Source organism: Salvia miltiorrhiza, unplaced genomic scaffold (assembly GCF_028751815.1).
Source record: "Salvia miltiorrhiza cultivar Shanhuang (shh) unplaced genomic scaffold, IMPLAD_Smil_shh original_scaffold_354_1, whole genome shotgun sequence".
NCBI classification, from domain to species: domain Eukaryota; kingdom Viridiplantae; phylum Streptophyta; class Magnoliopsida; order Lamiales; family Lamiaceae; genus Salvia; species Salvia miltiorrhiza.
In genome coordinates this window covers 34,278-59,457 of record NW_026651532.1, presented here as the reverse complement: position 1 = coordinate 59,457, position 25,180 = coordinate 34,278, and the positions used below count along the sequence as shown (strand labels likewise).

Sequence of the window (25,180 nt, the reverse complement as noted above, 5' to 3'; positions counted from 1 at the left end):
GTTGTGAATTCAAAACCAGTCGAATTCACAACGAAAATTTAATTCACAATTGTAAACCCTAAACCCTATCTAAACCCTAAACCCTAAACCCTAAATTCACTCTAAACCATAAACCCTAAACCCTGAACCTTAAACAGTCGAACTCACAACAAGAATTTTTTTATTGTGAATTCACAAGCCTAAGCCCACTCTAAATCCTAAACCCTAAATCCACTCTAAACCCTAAACCCTAAAACCTAAACCCTAAACCATAAACCCACTCTAAACCCTAAACCCTAAATCCTAAATCCACTCTAAACCCTAAACCTTAAACTCACTCTAACCCATAAACCCTAAACCCTGAACCTTAAACAGTCGAACTCACAACAAGAATTTTTTGATTGTGAATTCACAAGCCTAAGCCCACTCTAAATCCTAAACCCTAATCCACTCTAAACCCTAAACCCTAAAACCTAAACCCTAAACCGTAAACCCACTCTAAACCCTAAATCTTAAATCCACTCTAAACCCTAAACCCTAAACCCACTCTAAACCTTAAACCCTAAACCTTAAACCTTAAACCCTAAACCCTACACAGTCGAATTCATAACAAGAATTTTTTGGTTGTGAATTTACAACCAAAATTTAATTCACAGCCAGAATTTTTTGGTTATGAATTCACAACCTAAATTTAATTCACAATAAGAATTTTTTGGTTATGAATTCAAAACCAGTCGAATTCACAACGAAAATTTAATTCACAATCGTAAACCCTAAACCCTAAACCCTAAACTCACTCTAAACCATAAACCCTGAACCTTAAACAGTCGAATTCACAACAATAATTTTTTTATTGTAAATTCACAAGCCTAAGCCACTCTAAACCCTAAACCATAAACCCTAAATCCACTCTAAACCCTAAACCCTAAACCCTACCCTAAACCTTAAACCCTAAAACCTAAACCCTAAACCCTACACAGTTGAATTCACAACAATAATTTTTGGTTGTGAATTTACAACCAAAATTTAATTCACAGCCAGAATTTTTTGGTTGTGAATTCACAACCAGTCGAATTCACAACCAAAATTTAATTCACAACCAGAATTTTTTTGTTGTGAATTCACTGTCAGAATTTCTGTTGGTTGTGAATTCAAGTAATTGTGAATTTGAGTTTTTAAAGTTTGAATTCACAACTAAAACTAGAATTTATTTTGGTTGAGAATTCGAGTTTTCATTGTGAATTCATAGATCTAGCTAGCTGTGAATTCAAAAATATTAAATTGTTAATTCATAGACATGATTGTGAATTCAAGAATATTAAGTTGTAAATTTATAAATCTGATTGTGAATTCAAGAACATTAAATTGTGGAGAATTTATAGATCTGGTTATGAATTCAAGATCATTAATGATCAATTATCAAAAATATATTTTTCTCTTTTAACCAATCTCTCAAATAAAATTCATAAATCATCACTTAAAAAAATCAAAAGAAATGGAGAAACAAGGATCAAGCTCGTTGGATATACAATGCATCGGAAAACTAAATCCAAATGCTATCACGAAATAATCAAATCTATTTCAAAGTACAAATGACACTACAATTTCCTAGCAACAAACATTCCAACTCCAATTAATCAAATCCCCAAGATTCTCCACAAATCAACCGTAAATCCCCAATCAATATACATGCACAAATCAACTGCGCAAATCCCCAATCAATCAGCAGACATGGTCATTTTAGCATCAGTAAGCTTTGTCCCCAAATATGCCAAATCAAATACAAATTAAATTCAGCGCGGCACAGATCGTGTGGAGGCAGAGAGCAGCGGCGCCGCGTTCGCACTTCTTCTTTTTTGACCGGCGATTTTGCCTGGGGAGGAGGCTCGCCGAAAGTTTCCATTCTAGGGATGTCTGCTGGCGCCGCATTGTTTGGCCGGAAGGTGAGCAGAGGTGGCGCCGCTCTAAGGGAATGAAACCCTAGGCGGCGCGATAGCAGGAAGGTGAATCAGCTGACGTCCTCGATGCCAATTGTGCCCTGGAGGAAGTAGAGAGCGGGGCGGAGCTGCCGCTCCACGCTGCAGGCGAGGAAGCGGAGGTCGGCGGCGTCCACGCGGGCCTCGTGGAGGAGGAAGGTGGAAGACAACAGCCGCTGACTCTCCAGATCTGGAGCAAGATGTCGAAGACAACACCCCAGCCGCCGACTCTTCCCTTTCCACTTCAACCACCCCAAGACCACCAGATCTATGCTTTCCAAAAGTTGAATCCGACAACTCCAAGTTAGAATCGAGAGTGAGAGATAGACAGAGGTGTTTGCGATTGCCGGAGATTGAGTGGCGGCGGCGCGGCAGATGGGGGGCGAGAGGGAGAGAGAGCGTGAGAGAGAGATGCATGGCGGAGGCGACGAGGCCGAGGTGGCGCCGCTTCGCCGGCGATCTGAGCTCGAAGGGAGAGAGGGAGAGAGAGAGAGAGAGAGAAGGGGGAAGGTGTATCGTGAGGGAGAAGAGAGAGAAAGAGAGTGGAGAGAGAGAGAAGAGAATGAGAGAAAGAGAGAGTACATATTTTTAAAGGAGGGTATTTCTGTCTTTTCAATTAAACAATGGATAGTTTTTATTATTTTTATCTTAGTGGACAAATTTTATCTTTACAATATGAAATTGGATAGTTTTATATATTAACTCTTTATTTATCTCATTTAAATATAAAAAATCTAACTCATGCAAATTCTCATACTTGGCTATTTTATATGCATTTCTTATGCAAACTCAAAAAGCTCAATAACTTAATCATGCTCATCTCATAAATACTTAAATAATTCATGTAGTCATACTAACATATAACTCATATGAAGTGTTAGTTTATTTACATGACTTCACATACTCTACATATTTCAACCTAGTAATTAATCATCGAATAATTAGAAAATTTGCATATAATGAAAATAAATTCCCAAAAAATAAATACAAATACTTTTAATTATTCTAAACATATTGACATGCTCAAATTAACTCAATTAAAACTCAATTATCCACATCTGGGCATCAAATCATTTGGTCCTCATTCTTCCCGTTTCTAGCATTTTTCAAAAATTACCAAATTAATATAGTATGCTCATGTGATATTGTAGAACACATATATGCAATAATATTCATCATGCAACGTCCCAAGCGTCACGAATTTAAATAATCATGCTCTAAAAACTCATACAAATTTCGTGCTTGAAAAAATACGAATTTAATATAGAGTGGATTTTGAAAATAGCCACTTTTATATAGTAAAAATAAATTTTACCCACTAATATAAAAACTTAAAAAAATACTCACATTTACCATTTTACCCTTACATATAAATTTTTTACAAATACCCACTGTTCACTAGTTGTGAATTTAACTCGAATTCACAACTGAATTCAAGTATTGGTTGTAAATAACAAGTGTTGGTTGTGAGTTCGCGTGAATTCACAACCAACACTATTTCAAGTTGGGAATTCACAACCAACACTATTTCAAGTTGTGAATTCACAACCAATAAAACTTGAATTCACAATCAACACTATTTCAATTGTGAATTCACAACCACCGCCGATAATTCAGTTGTGAATTCAAGAACATTTGTACAAAATTGCGTGATTTTCATCAATTTCTTTATTATTTGAATTTTTTTTTCGATTAAATTCAAATTGAATTTAACTTTTCCTCAAATTTCTCTTCATTTAGAATCTCAATCTCAAGAGGTGATGATTTCTTTGAATAAAAATTAACCCTAATCTTTTGAAATTCCAAAAATCTACAACACCAGCAGAAAAAACAAATTCATCTTCATTTACACGCACTGTTGCACCTTCAAAACCGCAAGCTGCAATATCTTTTCATTGCTCGCCGTAAGTGGAAAAATCCTGGGAGAATCGCTTCGGCAACCAAAAGAAGAAACGTGATGGAGGCGGCGGCGATCAGCCGTGAAGGATCAGAGACCGACTAGAGATGAGAGAAAGAGGAGAGAGAGAGGAAAGAGGCGAGAGGAGAGAGAGAGAGAGAGAGAGAGAGAGAGAAAGGAGAGAGAGAGAGAGAAGAGAAAGAGCGAGGCGGCGGCGACCGCAACGGGGGCGATCGACGCGGCGGAGACGTCGAACTTGTGAGCGTCGAGATCTGATCGCCGAGCGTCGAGATCTGACCGCCACCTCCACCGCTAGACTGAGCCTCGTTGACGGTTACACTACGGCCGTCCAGATCCTGACCGTTCATCGCGTCGATCGCATCCTTCATCGATTGCTCATCTCTAAACGTCACGAATCTGAATCCCGTCGACCTTCCGGTCTCTCGATCGTTGATGATCTTCGAATCGACGACTTGGCCGTACTGAGAGAAAGCTTGCTCAAGCGAGTGCTCGGTGGTGGCCCACGCCAAACCACCAACGAAACATCTGAATTCAACATCGGCGGCGGCCATTTCTACGATTAAAGGAGAAAATAAAGAACTGAAACGATAAGGAAAAAGGAAAATAGGAGAGTAATCAGAGAGAGAGAGTGAGAGATGGAAGAAATTCTGAATTTCTGAAGCAGGGGCGAAAATGGCCCATTTTAAGGAGGGACATTTTAGTCATTTCACGCAAAAAGTGGGTATTTTTTTAAAATTTTTATTTGAGTGGGTAAAATTTATTTTTCTTATATGAAAGTGGGTATTCTTATATATTGACTCTTTAATATATAACAATCCTATCATACCCCTAAGCTCAAATATCAAGTCAAAACGATCAAACAAAAATCAAAAGACGAGGAACAACATATATGCTAGGATCAAACAAAAATCGAAAAGACGGGGCTGCCCTCATGGGTTTCGTAGCTACGGTTCGTTCCGTTGTTACTTCCTCCTCTAAACATGCTCAACTATATGCTAGGAACAATATATTAAAATTTCACGACGATCCGACATCGTTTCAAAATAAAGTCGAGAAATCGACGTTTTTCGACGTCGACTAAACTCGAAAATCTAACCATCAAAATGTAGGTAGAGATGACACTTACCTAGATACGTGTTCAAAAAGATGATCGTGGCTCGTCTTCTCGTTGAAAACGGAGCTTGAAAGCTCCAACACCATAGAAATGATGTTATGCGTGAGTTTAGTGTATGTTTTCGGTGTTGTGTGTGTGAGTTAAAGTGTTTGGCTGAAATCAGCTGTGTAATATGTGTGAGTGGGTGGGTTTGGGCGGTTGGGGGGTGGTTAAGGGTAGGGTAGGTTAGATATTTAGGATATTAATCCTTTTAGTCGTTAAATATCTCGTTTCGTCTCGTTTTAACGACTAACTACCCATACTCTTCGTTACTCGCCCTCTCAACTTCTACTCACTTTCATTACACTCGTAATTCTATATAAATATAGAAAACGCAAGTTCGTTCTCAAAATTCTAATAAACGAGCTCTATTCGTTTATCGATAAATTCCGATTTACTATTCACTCGTCGTCCAAAAATAAAAACTTTCATTATTGGACTCGTATCGAAAAACTAAGAATATTTCTCGACGACGCGCACATAAGATTTTGAAAGTCGACAAAAAGACGAAATAGCAATTATTACTATTCATCGTCAAAATGTTAAAATTTCAAAAGCGTCTTAACGGACTCAGATCTCACTTTCGAGTTCATCGTTCTCATTAAAATAATTATCTCAAATTATTCAAATACTCATACTCAAATACAGATATAAAATCCCACATTATCCGGATATAAAATACTGACTTCTCAAAAACTATAAATCAAAAAAAGTTCTAAATAAATTCTCATGTCTCTATAAAATTAAACAAGGGAGCTAAAACCTTAATTACTCAAATTTAAGCAATTAAACAAGTCATTAAAAGCTCGGGTATTACATGCTGCTATCTCAGATAATTCCACATTCAATTCATCGAGCCTTTTTTCGAATACATTCATCCTTGTTGGCTTTTTATGAATAATTTCCTTGCACTTTTCAAACTTCTCCTCTGATTTTCGGTATAAAATATACTCTTTCGTCAAGTGCGGATATCCTCTGGAAAATTGGATTTTAGTATGTGGTCGAAAAACATCCTTCCTCCACCTCCTCTTTATGTATCTATCGTTCACAAATCTAACGTCCTTTTGAATGAGGGCTTTTAAAATATGGCAACATAACATACCCTTACTCTTAAACTTCTTGCACTCACATTCAAAATAACCACCCTTCGAGCGATGCTCAACCCTGTATACGTACTCCTTATGATAGCAATTGCCAATAATTTCATTTTCTCTTACTTCATACCTAAATACAATAAGAGAAATATAAAATTCAATAAAATAACTCGATATATATTTCACAAAATTTTATGCTAATTAATCACCATAAAAATACGATTAAGTACAAAACATATTGAAAACAAAAATATTTCACAAACAATTGTACATACCTCTCAATTTCGTTGAGCACGTCTGCCAAGGATCGTTGGACGACAGTCAAATTGCAACATACCATCTTGTCTATTTCCTTCTGAAATAACTCGAACACATTGTTTGTGTAAACACGACCGAATTGGTCCTCCCATTCAAATTGAGTTCGCCGTGTGATGTGTGTAGACTTTGACTTGAAATCAGCCTCCAACTCTTTATGCGTTTTATTTGTAATAGCAATCTCGTATTGCTCAACAAAAGCCTTCAACGTGCTCCTTGAATTGATGTATAGCTATCAAAAAAGGCATGCATCGATTCACTCCTTTGTGTTGAATGCATCCTGGCCCAAAAAAAATTAGTCAAATATACCGGCACCCAACTTTGTCTCACAGCATAGAGGTCTCGTAGCCAATTATTACTTTCTAACCCATATTCAACTAAGAAATCGACCCACCTTCCTTCAAATTTGCCAATGCTCAAGCTATCATATACAATGTTTTTGAAAGCCGTTTGCGCCTTGTTAGATTCCTTAATTGCCTTGAACTTATCTGGCAACTTGTGTAGAATATGCCAAATACAGAAACGATGGATGGTATCCGGCATCAACTCTTTCAAAGCATTCTTGATGCTCTCGCATTGATCCGTCAGAATGGCTGTAGGCGCCACACCTCCCATGGCGTCTAACCAATTGCTAAAAAACCACTTGAACGACTCAGATTGCTCATGTGTCAAAAGAGCACAACCTAATAGTATAGACTGATGATGATGATTAATGCCCACCACAGTTGCAAATGGCATATGGTACCGGTTCACAAGATACGTTGTATCAAAACTAACAACGTCATGAAATTCTTCGTAAGCGGCTTTACTACGTGGATGAACCCACATTACGTTGTGCAACGTCATGTCCTCATCAATATCCATCATGTGATGAAAGGAAGGATCTTCCTTTCTCAGTGTTTTGAAGAGATTTGCAATAGCAGCTGCATCTTCATCAATATCTTGTAATTTTTCTAAAAAAATCCGTTCACACCTTTTAACAAACATTTGTACGTAAGCTCTGCCCGGGAGCGAAGCCCTGCCAGGGATCGCAGCCCTGCCTGTGAGCGCAGTCCTGCCCGGGAGTTATATACTTTATAAAATTTTCTGAAATAAAAACATAAAAATAAGGATAAAATCACACGAAAAGTAAGGAAACAAAATGGAAGAAAAAAAAGCAAACAAAAAATATATGAAAAAAAGGAAACAACAAAGCCGAAAAAAAAGGAAACAAAAAACAATTTTCGGATATAATATATAGGGAAAAAATCAAGGGCTAAAACAGTAAAACAATAAACTTTAAAAAATCGGCCCACTCTCTAAACCCAAAAAAAAAACGGCTTTTTACCACCTGGCGTCCAAACGTCATTTCCAAATTTAAAAATGGGGAAATATTAGGAATTTTTTATTTATTTTGGACCAATGCAAAATCGAAACGCGTAATGAGCCGACAGTTAGTCATCTATGAAGACGACCGTACCATGAAAAGATATAACCATTTACCAAATCAATTTATCTGTCTGTATTTTAATAGTAAAAAAATTTAATCACCACTTGTTAACCCCACGCCCCACCAATTGTGTTTTATCAATTAAACATTTACCTTTGAAAATTAATTTAAATAGATTAAAAAAACATTAGAAATTAGTACTCTTTCTATTTTAATTAATTTGAAACATTTATTTTCAATATAGTTATTTACGAGAGTAGGTTGTAAAATTGTGTAGGCTTATTTTTAATACTTCATCTGTCCCACTATAAGTGGCTCAAAACTTTTAGGTACAGGAATTCAGGAGAATGTGTAAATTACTCCCTCCGTCCCAGCTTTTTGTAAATACAACTAAAAGTGGATACAAAAAGCTGGGACGGAGGGAGTAATTAAAAAGGGTTAATAGCCAATAAATACACGAACTTTCATGAAATTTGCAAATTGCACATGACCTTCAAAAATAGCCTCAGAATACATCACCTTTTAATTTTGTTGCAAATTGCACACGACGAAGATTCCGGCAACTCTTAAGCTTGACTGGCGATGACATGGACAACCACGTGGTTTTTTTACACGCTGGCAAGCCACGTGTGCAAAACGACATCGTTTTAATATTTTGAAGAATTTCTAAAAAAAAAATCCTAAAAGATTTTCCAGCGTCACCATTTCCAAAATCCGGCGAGCCATCACCGGCCTCCCCTTCCGATTCAAAGGCTGAACCAGTGTACTTCCGATTCAAAGGTTTTCCAGTGCACTTGCAAGGGCGGCCTTCCCTTCCGATTCAAAGCTTCTCCTTTCCCTTTCGATTAAAAACAACGGCCTCCCCTTCCCCTTCCCTTTCCAAGGACGGCCTTCCCTTCCGATTCAAAGGTTCTCCAGTGCACTTTCAAGGACGGCTCCGTCCTCAATTCATGGCAATAGCGACGGTGGCTCGCCGCCGCCCCTGAAGAACCAACGAGAACAACCTGCTTCGGATCTAGGGTTTTCGCAGCAAAGGAGGATTGCAGGAACTGCTCCGCCATGGAAGCCTTCGTCGCCAAGCTCTTCGCCACCATCTCCAACGCCAAGGCCGCCTACGCCGAGCGCCAAATGGCCCAGTTTCCCTACAATGCCGACTGCCAAGGCCGCCCTCTCCGACCTCAAATACGCCTACTTAAGACCTAGGAGATTTGGGGATGAAGGTGCAAACGGGAAGAAGGTGCAGACGAGATTTGGGGATGAAGGTGCAGACAAGATTTGGGGAAGAAGGTGCAGACGAGGTTTGGGGATGTTTTCCTTTTTTTTAAATTTATATTCATTCTAAACGATGTTGTTTTGAATGCCGGTGAGTCCACGTCTGAAAATTTCGGGAGCCACGTCAACACCGATCAAGGTGGTGGTCAACGCGTGTGCAATTTACAACTAAATTAAAAAGTGATGTATTCTGTAGCTAATTTTAAAGGTGATGTGCAATATGCAAATCTCGTGATAGTTCGTGTATTTTCTGGCTATTAACCCAATTAAAAATGATAGGGTCTACATTTTTTTAAAGGTTAAATTTTTTTATTTATGAAAATAGACCACTTAAATAAGACGGCTCAAAAAAATAAAATAAAATATAGGCCAATTTTCTTGGGATGCGGAGAATATAATTAAAAGTGATACCTAATTATGAAACAAGTCAAGTGCAAGTGAAACAGTCCGCAAATGAAAATATGCCCAATCAAATGAAACAAAGATAGTGTAAGCTAACCCCTCGTTTATTAAAATATGAACTAAAACTTGGAAATATCTCAATATCCTCAATATCTGTAATACCCCGTTTCCTCGAGCTAAGTTTAGAATAATTTGGAACTTAGATTTAAGATGATTCACGCCGGATTGAGAAAAAAAAAGATTTTATTTAATTCCAACAAAAATGATTTACGAAAGCATTTGTAAATTTTCAAGTTATTTAAATTTTATTTTGTGCATTGCATATTAATTTAAATACGAGAGTGATTCCTCTGGCAAGTGATTCCTCTGGCGAGCGAATCCTCTGGCGAGTGATTTCTCTACCGAGTGATTCCTCTGGCGAGTGATTCCTCTGCCGGGTGATTCCTCTGGCGAGCGAACCCTCTGCCGAGTGATTCCTCTGGCGAGTGATTCCTCTGCCGAGTGATTCCTCTCGCGAGCGAACCCTCTTCCGAGTGATTTCTCTGGCGAGTGAATCCTCTGCCGAGTGATTCCTCTGGCAAGTGATTCCTCTGCACTGGCGAGCATTTCTCTGCTCCGGTGCGGAACTAACTTTAGAGAGAGAGAAGTCAAAGCAAGTGGATAACATAGTTAACGGATAAGATATTTTATGCAAGTGGATAATTAAGCATGTGTTATTTATCCAATACTTGATGGCTAAGTAATTGGGATTAAATAAAACAACACCTTTCTCTTTCATCCCTCATAACAGACGTCTTTTTCCTCTCTCTTCTCTCTCTCCTCTCTCGACTGTCATCACCCAACACCATTGATGAGATTACTCCACCCTTCTCGGCACATTCATTATCCCTTCTGTAAGAAGTTAAACCATCAACTCCTCATTCAAGCAACAACAGAACGAATCTCAACCGAAACCTCTTAAGGTTCCCTCTTGAGCCCTTATCTCATTTACTCAACTGTAAATTCAAGCATATCAATGGTGTCATTCCAGTAAACCAACATACCAGTATAAGTTTTTGCAAGAAATTGTAAAGATGCAAACTTTATTCATATGCATACACTCTGTTCGTATATAATTTTACAAGCATGTTTATTTTTTTTAAAAGAAGGAAGAAAGGTTGAGTCTTGAACTTGGTTTGTGATTGCTGTCGAGTCGAGAGTCGAGGGAGGCAGGGCACGGCGGCTGTGCCGCTGCTGCCCGGTCACGGTTGGAGAGAAAAAGGTGGGCTGGATTGGGTTGAGTTGCGTTGAGGTCAGGACGGCGGCGGCCTGGGGGTCGTCGGCCATCGGGAACAGGGGCTGGGGCGGTGATTGAGCTTTCAGAGGGAGGCCAGGGCGCGACGGCCCTGCCGTTGTCGCTCGACCACGGACGGGGGGAAAGAGAGGGGGTTGCAGTCGGCGGCAGCTTGCTGCTGCAGTCGCTGGAAACGGGCCAAGAGAGAGAGAGAGGCCGAGGGAGGCGGCGGCGTTTTCGTCGTCGCCAAGGAGGAGAGAGAACAGGGGGAGTGACAGGGGTTCGAGGGAGAGGTGTTCCAGAGCGGCGCTCGTTGCCAGGGGTGGTGGCACGCGGCCGTGAGTCCGAGAGAAAGAGAGAGACTGAAGCGTGAGTGTGTGCGTAACTGATGAAGGGGAAGAAGGAGGAAAAGGTTGGGTGTTGGGCTAGGGCTGAAGTAGAGTCTTGGGCCGATTTTTACTTGAGTTTTGGGCCTTTGTTTTAAATTTTCAGCTGGGCCTCTGATTATTTTAAATCATGGGCTGCCCAATCATTTGTTTAATTGATTTTATTTATAATTTCAATTATTAAATAAAGTCGAGTAAGAATATTGTTGGTGTTCTTAACTCAAGATAAATGTTTTCAATTATTTATTCTTTAAATTTTGAAAACCCGGCTAAGTGAATCATAGAATATTAAGCACTTCACCGTGACTTAAGATTAGATTCAAGGAGACCTATTGATAATAGATTTCTTGTAGGCTTTGAGCAACAGGTGGATTAGCACCGCTATTCCGATTCAGAGATAAGATTAAACGACAGGCTTTGCCTATACAGGTGGGCTTATTTTCCAAATGTATGATTGAGCTAATGAGCTTAAATATTCGTGAAATATAAACTATTTATCCAATAAATATTTTTGTGCACTCTACCATGTTTAAGGCTCGCGCAGTTAATCAATTGAGGTTCTCTTATGACCTACCATGTCAGTAAGATTGGATAAACTGCTCTTATAGATTGTGAAATGTTTTAAAAGTTGCAGCCCACTAAGTACATTAGTACTTAGCCCAAAAATACTTTCAAATATTTTCAGGTTAATGGCGGGTGATGACGGGGCGGAGCTGAGGCTAGAGTTCAACTCCTTATTTTGATTTCCGCTGCAGAACTAGCCAGTATCTGTCTTTTGTTCCTTAACTAAAGACCTATTATGTTGTGACTCTAAACAATATCGTTTGTTGAGCCTAGACTATTGACTCTCAAGTATTTCGATCAGTGAATGTTGGTTATCTGAAGCATGACACTAAACTTGTGATCCTGAAGTTATTATGTCTGTTGATTGATTCGTATCACTTGAATACATGTCTTTCTTCACCCAAAGGGGCTAAGCCTGATTGTTATCCCTTTCATTCGGATTTTACAAGGGTTTTTCCTTGTTCATTGAGATGATTAGTCGTACCCCAGTTATAGTTATTGTTTCAATAATTGGGGTGTGACAGAGTGGTATCAGAGCATAAGTTTTCTTTCATGTCTCTGATAACCAAGAATTTCTAATGTCGAGTCTAGATTAGTACCTCTAGACTTCTAAGAAAGTTGTTGAACCTCAGCTCGCCGTCACACTGCCGCAAGAAAAAGGTACGATTTCAAAGTTTCAAAGATATTAAATGATTGAAGAGTTTCCAAGAAGTGCGCGCTTTCAGTAAATGATGCTATGTGAATTGCTTACCGCTTTCCATATGCTATAAGTTATGAATTGCTAATCGCTTTCATATTGTTATTTTGGGTCTTTGACTCATGTAACCAGCTAAGTATCGTGTTTGGGACAACACGAGCCCTTAACGATAAGATAAGCAAGTATCGTGTTTGGGACAACCCGAGCCCTTAACGATAAGATAAGCAAGTATCATGTTTGGGACAACCCGAGCCCTTAACGATAAGATGAGTTAAAGTCGTGTTTAGGACTATCAAGCCTTTCACGAATACCAGATGTATGGTCGAGTTAGATTCCTTGAATCTTTCCGGCACAAGCAAAGTTTTCATGAAAGGGACTTTAAATGTCCATATATGTTAAGGTTTCAAAAGAAACAGAAGTATGAATGAATGAATGAGAAAGCTTTATATTGTCGTTTTAGGCTAGCTGCCTATACGATTAGAATGATGGGTCCTCTTACAAACCGTTTGAGTACCACCCAAGAATGCCTTGAGAATGTTAATCGTGATAGCACCGCTTGATCGATTTAAGTAAGGATTGGTAAGATAGAAATGTTTAACATAGATATGTTACAACATAGAGGCAATGCCTTAAGACTAAGGATTCACTTGAGCTATTTCAATAGCGGTGAGATTAAGTTTTTCACATAAGAACTTATGTTGCTTATGATTATGATGTTAGTCGTGATAGCTTTGCTAGAACGACATAGAATGGACTTTCATGGTATCAGTAACTGAGGATGAAGTACTTGTTAGTAAGTGTTTTAAAGTTAGAAGTTTGACCAGAGCCTTACATGAATAAGAAGTTGACATGATTAGGGACGAAGCTCCCATTTGACTGAGTGATTTGTTTTGTCGGGTCTGGCCAGCCCACATGACTAAGATCTTGGTGATTGCCAATTCAGATTTTTGATCTCGAGGTAAAGCATCATCCCAATATATATAGACTCGCACTATATAGTTGTCACCATATAATATCCTTTTATTACGATAAGTATAGTAGCGATTAGAATTACTCAGTTTGTCGTTAGTTTTCAACCATTAGAACGATGCACTAAGTATCAAGCTGTTTTTTAGTAATCAAAGCGATTTTTGGAATCTCAAGCGAAGAACTGGAGCAGGTAGTGAGTATGATGAAGTTTTCAACCAGCTGTCAATATGTGGTCCACATGGTGGACAATAATGAGAAATGCGTAAAGGAGTTCATAAATGAATCGCGGCATGAGATTTTCAATTCCCCTAGTAAACTAGGAAGATATTACGAAGGAACAAGCAATGAACGAGACTCTCACCACCGAGTCACTACAACAATTGGAGAAGGAAAAAGTTCACGCACAAACAAGATATGTACACCACCTCAAGATGGAGGTAAAGAAAAAGGAAATGGAATGAAAGAAATGGAGGAAATCCTTAAATGGAAGGAAAGCACTAGAACTAAACTTAAGGTATAACCCAACCCCAAGGCTAGTAGGCTCAAGCTAAGAGAGTGAATGCTTTGGCTAAAGTGCCAGAAGCTACAGCAAGAATAAAGTTGGAACGCCACCACAATGGAAACTTAGAAACCCCTATTAAATAACCATTTGGAAATGGGAAAATGAGCTTACATGGCTGAAGGAGTGCCATTAATCCTCGAAGTGAAAGTTACGAAGACGATGAGAAAAGTTTGATGTTAGAATTCCCTGGTCAATCTGAAAAGGTGACTTAGGACGAAGGAAACAATTAAGGAAGTTCAACAGATTTGAGAGTACAAAGATATTTTTCCCAATGAATTACCAAATTTTCACCAGACCTAGTTTCATGCAACATAGTATGTCACTATGGGGAGCACTAATTCAAGATGTCAAAGAAAAGATGATACACTAAGGATGTGTATTGATTATAAGAAGTTGAAGCAAGCTCATAAGAATAGATATCATCTTCCGAGGATAGACGACCTGTTAAAACAGCTGAGAGGAGTCGGTGTGTTTCCCAAGATTGACCTAAGATCTGGTTACCACCAACTCAGGATGAAAAGAGAAGACATCCCAAAGACAGCATTTCGAACGCGTTATGGACTTTACAAGTTCACAGTAATGCCCTTCGATCTAACGAATGCCCCAGCAGTCTTCATGGACCTAATGAACAGAGTTTTCCATCAGTATCTCGATAGATTTGTCTTAGTGTTCATCGACGACATCCTCGTATACTCTAAGACCGAAGAACAACATAAAGAGCACTTACGCATCGTACTCAAAACCCTGCGTAATGAGTAATGGTTTACCAAATTCAACAAGTGTGAATTTTGGTTAAAGGAAGTTATGTTTCTCGGTCATAAAGTGTCGACTGAAGGAATCAAAGTAGACCCCGCCAAGGTCGAAGCAGTCAAGGAATGGAAGGCACCATCAAATGTCAATGAGATCAGAAGTTTTCTCGGTCTAGCAGGTTACAACATAAGGTTCATCGAAGGATTCTTGAAATTGGCTAGGCCAACGGCTCAGCTTCTGAGAAAATGGACTAAATACGTTTGGTCTGAAGCATGCGAACAAAATTTTAAGGAGCTCAAGACTAGGCTGACTACTGTACCAGTGTTAGCAATACCAGAAGAGAATGAAGAATTCGTGGCGTACACTGATGCCTCGAAACTAGGATCGGGTTGCGTGTTGATGCAAAATCAGAATGTGATAGCATATGCGCCTCGTCAATTGAAGCCCCATGAGCTTAACTACCCAACTCATGATTTAGAACTAGCAGCCGTCGTGCACGCGCTGAAGATTTGGAGACACTACCTCTATGGAGTTAGGTGTGAGATCTTTACAGATCATAAGAGTTTGAAGTACTTCTTCGAACAAAAGGATTTGAACATGAGACAACGAAGATGGCTCGAATTAGTAAATGATTACGATTGCACCATCAGTTACCATCCAGGAAAAGCGAATGTAGTAGTTGACGCCCGGAGTCGAAAGACGAAGGCTAAGCTAGGGTATTTTATCACCCAACAAAATGAACTGAATCGTGACTTCGTCTCACTCAGTTTAGAAATTGTTTATCCCCCAGTTTTAGCATCGGGTTGTGTAGCTGCGCTAACAGCTAAACCTTATTTGAGAGAAAGAATTGTGCAAGCACAAAGAGAAGATTGGTTCTTGGAGAAGATGCGTCTTGCCGCAAGAACGAATGAAACGAAAGGATTCACTGAAGCAAAGAATAACACACTTTTGGTTGGTAAAGGGTTGTGTGTACCATACAATGAAGAGTTAAAGAACGAGATTATGAGCGAGGCTCATGATACTCCTTACACTACACATCCAGGCAGCACAAAGATGTACCAGGATTTAAAGAAAATTTTCTGGTGGAAAGAAATGAAAAAAGATGTAGCCTTGTTTGTGGAGCGATGTCTCGCTTGTCAACAAGTGAAGGCCGCGCATCAGAGGCCGTATGGAATGCTGCAACCATTACCAATCCCCGAGTGGAAGTGGGAGCACATCAACATGGACTTCGTAGTGAGCCTACCAAAGTCGGCATGTGGAAACACTGCAATTTGGGTCATAGTGGACCGACTATCAAAGACAGCGCACTTTCTGCCAATTCAAATGACTTTTGGATTGGAGAAACTTGCAAAGTTAGATGTCAAAGAGATAGTACGCCTTCACGGTGTACCTGTATCTATCACGTCAGATCGTGACACCAGATTCACATCGCGTTTCTGGAAAAGTTTACAAGAAGCCATGAGCACTCAACTAATTTTCAGCACAACGTACCATCCTCAGACTGACGGACAGTCAGAAAGAACAATTCAGATTCAAAAAAAAAACATTCGTTGCGAACGATTGTCGCAGACAAAGGTAGAAGTTGGGAGGATTTGTTACCTCTCGTAGAATTTACTTATAACAACAGTTATCAAGCAACATTTGGAAGGATCCAGATGAGGCCTTATATGGTCGAAAATGTAGTTCACCACTTTACTAAGATGAAGTAGGTGAAAGAAAGTTGTTAGGTCTTAAACTGATCCAACAGATGGTTGAGAAGGTCGACCGCATCAAGCGAAGAATCAAAGAAGCTCAAGATAGACAAAAGTCTTACGCCGATAAACGCCGATCGGAGTTAGAATTCAATGTTGGGGATCGAGTTTTCCTCAAAGTTTCTCCCTCAAATGGAGTTATACGTTTCGGAAAGAGGGGCAAGTTACGACCCCGTTATATAGGACCTTTTGAGATCCTAGATAAGATAGGCCCTGTAGCCTATAGGTTGGCATTGCCGCCCAGTATTGGAGACGTGCACAATGTGTTTCATGTCTCTCAGTTAAGAAAGTATGTGTTCGATCCAAAACATGTGATTAAGCATGATGAAGTAGTCCTAGCCCAGGACTTAAGTTATGAAGAGAAACCAGTCCAGATACTTGATCGCAAGGTTCAAGTTTTACGTAACAAGAACATCATTCTCGTTAAAGTGAAGTGGAACCATCACGGGATGAAAGAGGCCACATGGGAACTTGAAGATTCAATGAAAGTCAAGTATCCCGAGCTAGATTACCAAGGTATGTAATTTCGGGGACGAAATTTTCTTTAAGGAGGGAGGGATGTAATACCCCGTTTTCTCGAGCTAAGTTTAGAATAATTTGGAACTTAGATTTAAGATGATTCACGCCGGATTGAGAAAAAAAGAATTTATTTAATTCCAACAAAAATGATTTACGAAAGCATTTGTAAATTTTCAAGTTATTTAAATTTTATTTTGTGCATTGCATATTAATTTAAATACGAGAGTGATTCCTCTGGCAAGTGATTCCTCTGGCGAGCGAATCCTCTGGCGAGTGATTTCTCTGCCGAGTGATTCCTCTGGCGAGTGATTCCTCTGTCGGGTGATTCCTCTGGCGAGCGAACCCTCTGCCGAGTGATTCCTCTGGCGAGTGATTCCTCTGCTGAGTGATTCCTCTGGCGAGCGAACCCTCTGTCGAGTGATTTCTCTGGCGAGTGAATCCTCTGCCAAGTGATTCCTCTGGCAAGTGATTCCTCTGGCGAGCGAACCCTCTGGCGAGTGATTCCTCTGGCGAGTGATTCCTCTGCCGAGTGATTCCTCTAGCGAGTGAACCCTCTGCCGAGCATTCCGCTGTACTGGCGAGCATTCCGCTGTACTGGCGAGCATTCCTCTGCACTGGCGAGCATTTCTCTGCTCCGGTGCGGAACTAACTTTAGAGAGAGAGAAGTCAAAGCAAGTGGATAAACATAGTTAACGGATAAGATATTTTATGCAAGTGGATAATTAAGCATTTGTTATTTATCCAATACTTGATGGCTAAGTAATTGGGGTTAAATAAAACAACACCTTTCTCTTTCATCCCTCATAACAAACGTCTCTTTCCTCTCTCTTCTCTCTCTCCTCTCTCGACTGTCATCACCCAACACCATTGATGAGATTACTCCACCCTTCTCGGCACATTCATTATCCCTTCTGTAAGAAGTTAAACCAGCAACTCCTCATTCAAGCAACAACAGAACGAATCTCAACCGAAACCTCTTAAGGTTCCCTCTTGAGCCCTTATCTCATTTACTCAACTGTAAATTCAAGCATATCAATGGTGTCATTCCAGTAAACCAACATACCAGTATAAGTTTTTGCAAGAAATTGTAAAGATGCAAACTTTATTCATATGCATACACTCTGTTCGTATATAATTTTACAAGCATGTTTATTTTTTTTAAAAGAAGGAATAAAGGTTGAGTCTTGAACTTGGTTTGTGATTGCTGTCGAGTCGAGAGTCGAGGGAGGCAGGGCACGGCGGCTGTGTCGCTGCTACCCGGCCACGGTTGGAGAGAAAAAGGTGGGCTGGATTGGGTTGAGTTGCGTCGAGGTCAGGACGGCGGCGGCCTGGGGGTCGTCGGCCATCGGGAACAGGGGCTGGGGTGGTGATTGAGCTTTCAGAGGGAGGCCAGGGCGCGACGGCCCTGCCATTGTCGCTCGACCACGGACGGGGGAAAAGAGAGGGGGTTGCAGTCGGCGGCAGCTTGCTGCTGCAGTCGCTGGAAACGGGCCAAGAGAGGGAGAGGCCGAGGGAGGCGGCGGCGTTTTCATCATCGCCAAGGAGGAGAGAGAACAGGGGGAGTGACAGGGGTTCGAGGGAGAGGTGTTCCGGAGCGGCGCTCGTTGCCGGGGATGGTGGCACGCGGCCGTGAGTCCGAGAGAAAGAGAGAGACTGAAGCGTGAGTGTGTGCGTAACTGATGAAGGGGAAGAAGGAGGAAAAAGTTGGGTGTTGGGCTAGGGCTGAAGTAGAGTCTTGGGCCGATTTTTACTTGAGTTTTGGGCCTTTGTTTTAAATTTTCAGCTGGGCCTCTGATTATTTTAAATCATGGGCTGCCCAATCATTTGTTTAATTGGTTTTATTTATAATTTTAATTATTAAAGAAAGTCGAGTAAGAATATTGTTGGTGTTCTTAACTCAAGAGAAATGTTTTCAATTATTTATTCTTTAAATTTTGAAAACCCGGCTAAGTGAATCATAGAATATTAAGCACTTCACCGTGACTTAAGATTAGATTCAAGGAGACCTATTAAGAATAGATTTCTTGTAGGCTTTGAGCAACAGGAGGATTAGCACCGCTATTCCGATTCAGAGATAAGATTAAACGACAGGCTTTACCTATACAGGTGGGCTTATTTTCCAAATGTATGATTGAGCTAATGAGCTTAAATATTCGTGAAATATAAACTGTTTATCCAATAAATATTTTTGTGCACTCTACCATGTTTAAGGCTCGCGCAGTTAATCAATTGAGGTTCTCTTATGACTTAATACGTTGTTTGAGAATTGTGTACACTTGTTAGTTGACTCGGTGGGTTGATCTCCATCGGGCTCTAACCAGAGGCGTTATAAGGGTGCTCGGCTGGATGTGTTCCGGAGCATGAGAAATAAGAGGCCTGCCTGGGTAGCATCCCGAGGTCAAAGTAAACTTGGTTGGGTTACGCCCTCAGTCCAAGCCAGCGGGAGACAGAGATCCGTCGGTGGCTAAAAGGCCCGGGATCACAGCGAGTAACAGAATAGAGTGTGACAACTGCGCGCAATCAAAGATATATATATATATATATATATATATATATATATATATATATATATATATATGAAATGTTTTAACATGCATAGAAGTTATTTCTCTTTAAAACCTTCTATGTCATGTCAGTAAGATTGGATAAACTGCTCTTATAGATTGTGAAATGTTTTAAAAGTTGCAGCCCACTAAGTACATTAGTACTTAGCCCAAAAATACTTTCAAATGTTTTCAGGTTAATGGCGGGTGATGACGGGGCGGAGCTGAGGCTAGAGTTCAACTCCTTATTTTGATTTCCGCTGCAGAACTAGCCAGTATCTGTCTTTTGTTCCTTAACTAAAGACCTATTATGTTGTGACTCTAAACAATATCGTTTGTTGAGCCTAGACTATTGACTCTCAAGTATTTCGATCAGTGAATGTTGGTTATCTGAAGCATGACACTAAACTTGTGATCCTGAAGTTATTATGTCTGTTGATTGATTCGTATCACTTGAATACCTGTCTTTCTTCACCCAAAGGGGCTAAGCCCGATTGTTATCCCTTTCATTCGGATTTTACAAGGTTTTTCCTTGTTCATTAAGATGATTAGTCGTACCCCAGTTATAGTTATTGTTTCAAGAATTGGGGTGTGACAATATCTCCACCATTTAAATTTATTTTACTTAATTTATAACTCCATTATAAGACGAGACTGAAGAAATTTTCGTTTTAACGAGAATAACTATACTAGGGCGATTTCGACCTATAAAGTGGGATTCTTATGAAATATTTTGACGAACTCCTCCTCTCATCCACGCCCAAAGATAGGAATTCAAGATTTGATCGGGTCAACTATATATATATTGTAAAAATTAAGACAAATTTTGTTTATTTTTGTAAGTATTAACAAGATATGTATATAGTTATAGTAGTTATAAAACTAATTATTAATTAATTTATATATTTTTTATTTAGAGGATCTTGTGGTAACTTGAAATCTAGTCGTGTTTGACGAGCTTATAAGTTTCAACAGCTTATAAGATGTAAGTTTTTAAAAGTTTACAAAATTGTCAAAATGTTTGGATAATTGAATTTATAAGTTATAGAGAGAATTTTTTTGCTAAAGAGAAAATATTTATTAGAGATAGAAAATCGAAGAGAAATGAATTTGAAGTGGTATATGATGAAAATAACAAATTATAATTGAATAATATTTGTAAAATGATTGTTGTACATAAAATTATAATAAAATGAATTGAGGTAGATGAATATATTTTTTTAGGAACTTAATCATAAGTTCTTAGAACTTATAATTTGTTTAGAAATTTATTTTGTCATATACTTTGAAGAAGACAATTATGATTAGTTTTGAAAAGCTTATAAGGTCAGCCAAACACCTTACGAACATTACTCAAAATAAAAATTATAGCGGAAATAATTATTGTGTTTTGCATTTTTTAATATTTGTTGTAATACACATTAATTAGGTTTTTGATGTCACTGTAAATAAAATCTATATTATCGGAAGTTAGTGGTGTGCATTCAATCAGGGGCGGATCCAGGATTTAATAATGGGGTGGGCTGAAAAATAAATACTTCAACTCAATAAATTTTATGAATATCAAGAATTTTTAATGTTCACATAAGTTGTGCCCTACGTGACTTCAATACGTAAATTTCATCAATAATTGAATCTATATCTACATCTTTAACAAAATCTCTCTCAATATAAAGCATCAACGAATCTTCAAGCAAATCATCTCCCATCTTGTTACGAAGTGCCGTCTTCACATACTTCATTGCAGAAAATGCTCGTTCAGTTGTAGCAGTAGAAACAGGCAATGTCAAAATTAGATGAATTAGTCTAGTTAACATAACATAGACCTTCGATTTTCCACTCTTAATAAGTAGTTGACTCAACTCAACCAGTGTAGAAACTTGAAACTCCTGCATCACAATCACATCGTGCTTATAATGTCCCAACTCATACTCTAACGAAATAATATCTTGATCAGTGAAATCTTCAGGATAGAATTTCCTTGCAAGCTTGCAAATATTTATCACTATTGAATGATTCGAAAGAGTTTTTAGGATCTAAAGCCACACTAAGAGAAAGCAATTCAACTGACACATCATCAAATCTTGTATTCAACTCCATCAAGATGTAATCTATTGCTCCATTGAAAACATCAAAATGGTAATGATGTTCAATTGTAGTTTGCCCACGAGAACGACCAACCTTATATGGAGAATCCAAATTGGGTGCATCAATATCATTCCTCAAGCAAAAAACCTTGACTTCTTCGAGAAATTCTTCCCATCCACTTTCTCTCAATTCTTGAAGAATAGTTTTAGTAGTAGAGACAAATGCAATAGCAGCCAAAATATCTTGAACTTTTCTTTGAAGAATCTGACAAAGAGAGTCAGTAACTCTCATAATCCTATGCATTAGATGTAGTGTGAATACAAATTCAAAGCTTGCCATATTTTTGTAAACTCCTTGAACTTCTGCTTTAGATCTTCCATTCTGAGAATGTTCAATAAGACTTTCAAACACTTTACAAGTTGCAGCATACATACCTATCAAACTCCTCACGGAGTTGTAGTGTGAACTCCAACGAGTAGCTCCAGCTCGCTGCAAATTACCAATTTGATTGACACCACTTCCAGAATCAAGTTCTTCTGCAGCCAATAAACTCTTAATTTCGTGTCTTTGAGCAACGTGCAGTTGAGATACACGCTTGGGTGAAGAAGTTATAATGTTAACAACATTATCCAAGTGAGAAATGAACTCCCAAACAACACCAATATCTTTAGCTGCAGAAACTATTGCCAACTGTGGACGATGGGCAAAGCAATGAATATAATAGGCATATGGACAATCTCTAAGAAATAATGCCTGAAGTCCATTCCATGAACCACGCATATTACTAGCACCATCATATCCCTTACCTCTAATTTTCTCTACCTGCAGATCATGATGAGAAAAAACACGACATATCTCTTTTTTCAAATTTATTGAAGTAGTGTCGCTAACGCTTTTAATTGCAAAAAAAAACGTTCAGTCAAAATTCCATGATCATTCACAAACCTCAAGATAATGGTCATTTGCTCTTGCTTGGAGATATCTTGTGCTTCGTCAACAAGAATACAAAAATATTTATCTCCAACTTCTTGACTAATCATTTGCCGTACTCTATTGGCCATTATATTCAGAAGCTCTTTCTGAATTTCTGGAGCAATATATTGAGCATTTTTCGGAGCATTATCAAGAACAACTTCATTAACTTCTGTATTCATATTTACAAAAGCCTTCACAAATTCAATAAAATTCCCACGATTGGATGAAGATGATGACTTATCATGACCTCTAAAAGCACAACCTTGAAGTGCGAGCCATCGAAGACTTGTGATCGAGGTCTTCAAGCGCAGTCGATTCCTCTGTTTCTCAATAATTGATTGAGAATGCATCACTTTGTCTATATGCCCAATTGGTCTCATCAAATCTTTAGCACGTCTTAAGCACATAGTATGTGGTGATGTAGCTGTCGAACCAACATGAGTAAGAAATGCGCACTTATTTCCTTGATTTATTCTTTTCCAGTTGTCAAATCCTTCATTGACTAATGCATAAGAGCCAGGCATATTAACATCACTGATGAAAATAAAACAATAGAAACAATATGCTTTGTTTGTAGAAAGAGAATACTCCAACCAATGGAACTTATCAAACCATCTCTTCTGAAAACTACGATTTTGAGTGCCAAACTTTGTAACAGGATACACTTCCAATTTCGGTTGATAAGGCCCAGCTTTGAGATATGCACGTCTTATATCATCTCGTGCATTAACAGAATATTCACACAATTGTTTTCTTTTACCTGGATCACGCTCAATACATGTGACTGGATTTTGCTCTACAGGAGTTGATGGAGATAGATTAGTTTGATTTTGGGCAGCTGTGGTTGAAGGTTCTGATCTACCTTCATTGTCTTGAGTATCTTGACGATCATGTTTCTTAAAGAAAGATGATATAAGTCCTTTCTTTCTTTGTAATATGTTGGTGCTCCATCTAAATTACCACAAGAAATTTAAAAATAAAAAATTAAAAGTTTTATAATGTTTGCTTATATGTATCGAAACTAACAATTACAAATTAAATAGGAGTGTTTCAATGATTAATTATAAATTATTTTCTCTATTTCAATTTTCAGTATCATGAAATTAAATTCAATAAAAATAAATACAATTTCAATATTAATTCTAAGTTAGAATTTAATTACATACCGTAATTGTCAAACTTGTTTGTTGCTTGTTGTTGGCTTGTTGCTGAGATGATGGAGAATTGTCAAATTAAAGAATTTGTGCGAGACAGACTCAGACGACAACTATTAGCTATTGCTTTATTTTTTTGAAGCGGTATTGATATTGCTTTTTTAAATTAGCTATTGCTATTGCTTGCTGCTAATATATTACTTAAAATCCGTGCCCTAATTAGTTTAATTAAGTCATCTTTCGTTGACTTGCGCCGCAACCTTTAATTCCATATGTTAGAATTTTTTTTTTCTTCTTTTAAGTTGGGGTGGGCTGGATATGGGATGTTTTATATAGACATTAGATATATATATATATAGACATTATATATATCTAATGTCTATATATATATAGACATTAGATATATATATATATATATATATATATATATATATATAAGAGGCAATATTGGGCTTGCACTGGGCTGAAGCCCAGTGCAGCCATACAATAGATCCGTCTCTGCATGCAATTGTTTCAAGATCATGTCGCGTACAATATAAATGTCACAATCATCAAAAATAAAAAATCCAAATAACTGTTGCTATTTAACCATGAGATTTGGGTCCCACCTAGAAAACCCTCTCCTCTCATCCATACAATTGTGAATAGGTCATAAACAAGCTAACCCTTCTTTTCAAATTTCTGTTTTCTTCTTCTTCTTCTTTTTTAAAAACATTTCTTTCGGTCATAATTATCTCTACTAATAAAAGGGGCCACTTTGGAAACACGTTCATTCAAGATTTTACCAGACCCTTTTAATCTTTAAATTCTAGAACAAAATATTTTGTGTTCATATTGGTTCCTTGTTTGTAGGCACAATTACATAAAGGCCCTGTTTGGATGCCCAGCTTTTCTTGAAGTCGCGTTGACAGAAGATATAGAGCACAACTAAGTATACACAATATGTATATATCATTAATGAAGAATCGTGATTTAAATAATCTTTATGTATGATTAGATTTGTGCTCTCTCATCTTCTGTCAGCCAATTTTTGTCATTTTCTTTACCTGATCTATGTCTATCTGCGATGGATCATCATGTCACTAATCAAGGTAAGTTTTATTTTATTTTATGTTAAATAGTTTTTCTTTGTCCTTAGATATATATATTTTTGAAATGAAGATCTTGATTCTTGAAGACTTTCATGAAACCCTATATAAGCTATTAAGTTGCAGCTAGCTTCTAACATTTAATTGGGAAATAGGGCGAAATGTTCCCGATTTTAGAAACCCTAATTCAGATCTCCCCCTCTTTTGTTTTTCTACAACTTTCAAATGAGTTTATTACTCTTTGAATTGTTGAATAACTAGTGTTCTTTCCCTAAGTTTTTTTCACGTATATTCAAATCACTTACTTTTGATTACTTGTATTT

General features: G+C 38.3%; 2 protein-coding genes across 2 annotated transcripts; both read right to left on the bottom strand.

Annotated features, from left to right (window-relative positions):
• Window positions 1–5,636: 5,636 nt before the first annotated feature.
• On the bottom strand, window positions 5,637–8,958 carry LOC131004198 (protein FAR1-RELATED SEQUENCE 2-like). Its single transcript, XM_057930820.1, has 5 exons — window positions 8,856–8,958; window positions 6,830–7,388; window positions 6,396–6,650; window positions 6,129–6,250; window positions 5,637–5,722 (listed from the first exon to the last, which is right to left on the bottom strand). The coding sequence occupies exons 1-5, from the start codon at window positions 8,956–8,958 to the stop codon at window positions 5,637–5,639; spliced, it is 1,125 nt and encodes a 374-aa protein (XP_057786803.1).
• A 12,559-nt stretch (window positions 8,959–21,517) lies between these two features.
• LOC131004197 (uncharacterized) lies at window positions 21,518–23,139 on the bottom strand. Its single transcript, XM_057930819.1, has 2 exons — window positions 22,690–23,139; window positions 21,518–22,462 (listed from the first exon to the last, which is right to left on the bottom strand). The coding sequence occupies exons 1-2, from the start codon at window positions 23,137–23,139 to the stop codon at window positions 21,518–21,520; spliced, it is 1,395 nt and encodes a 464-aa protein (XP_057786802.1).
• Window positions 23,140–25,180: the final 2,041 nt, after the last annotated feature.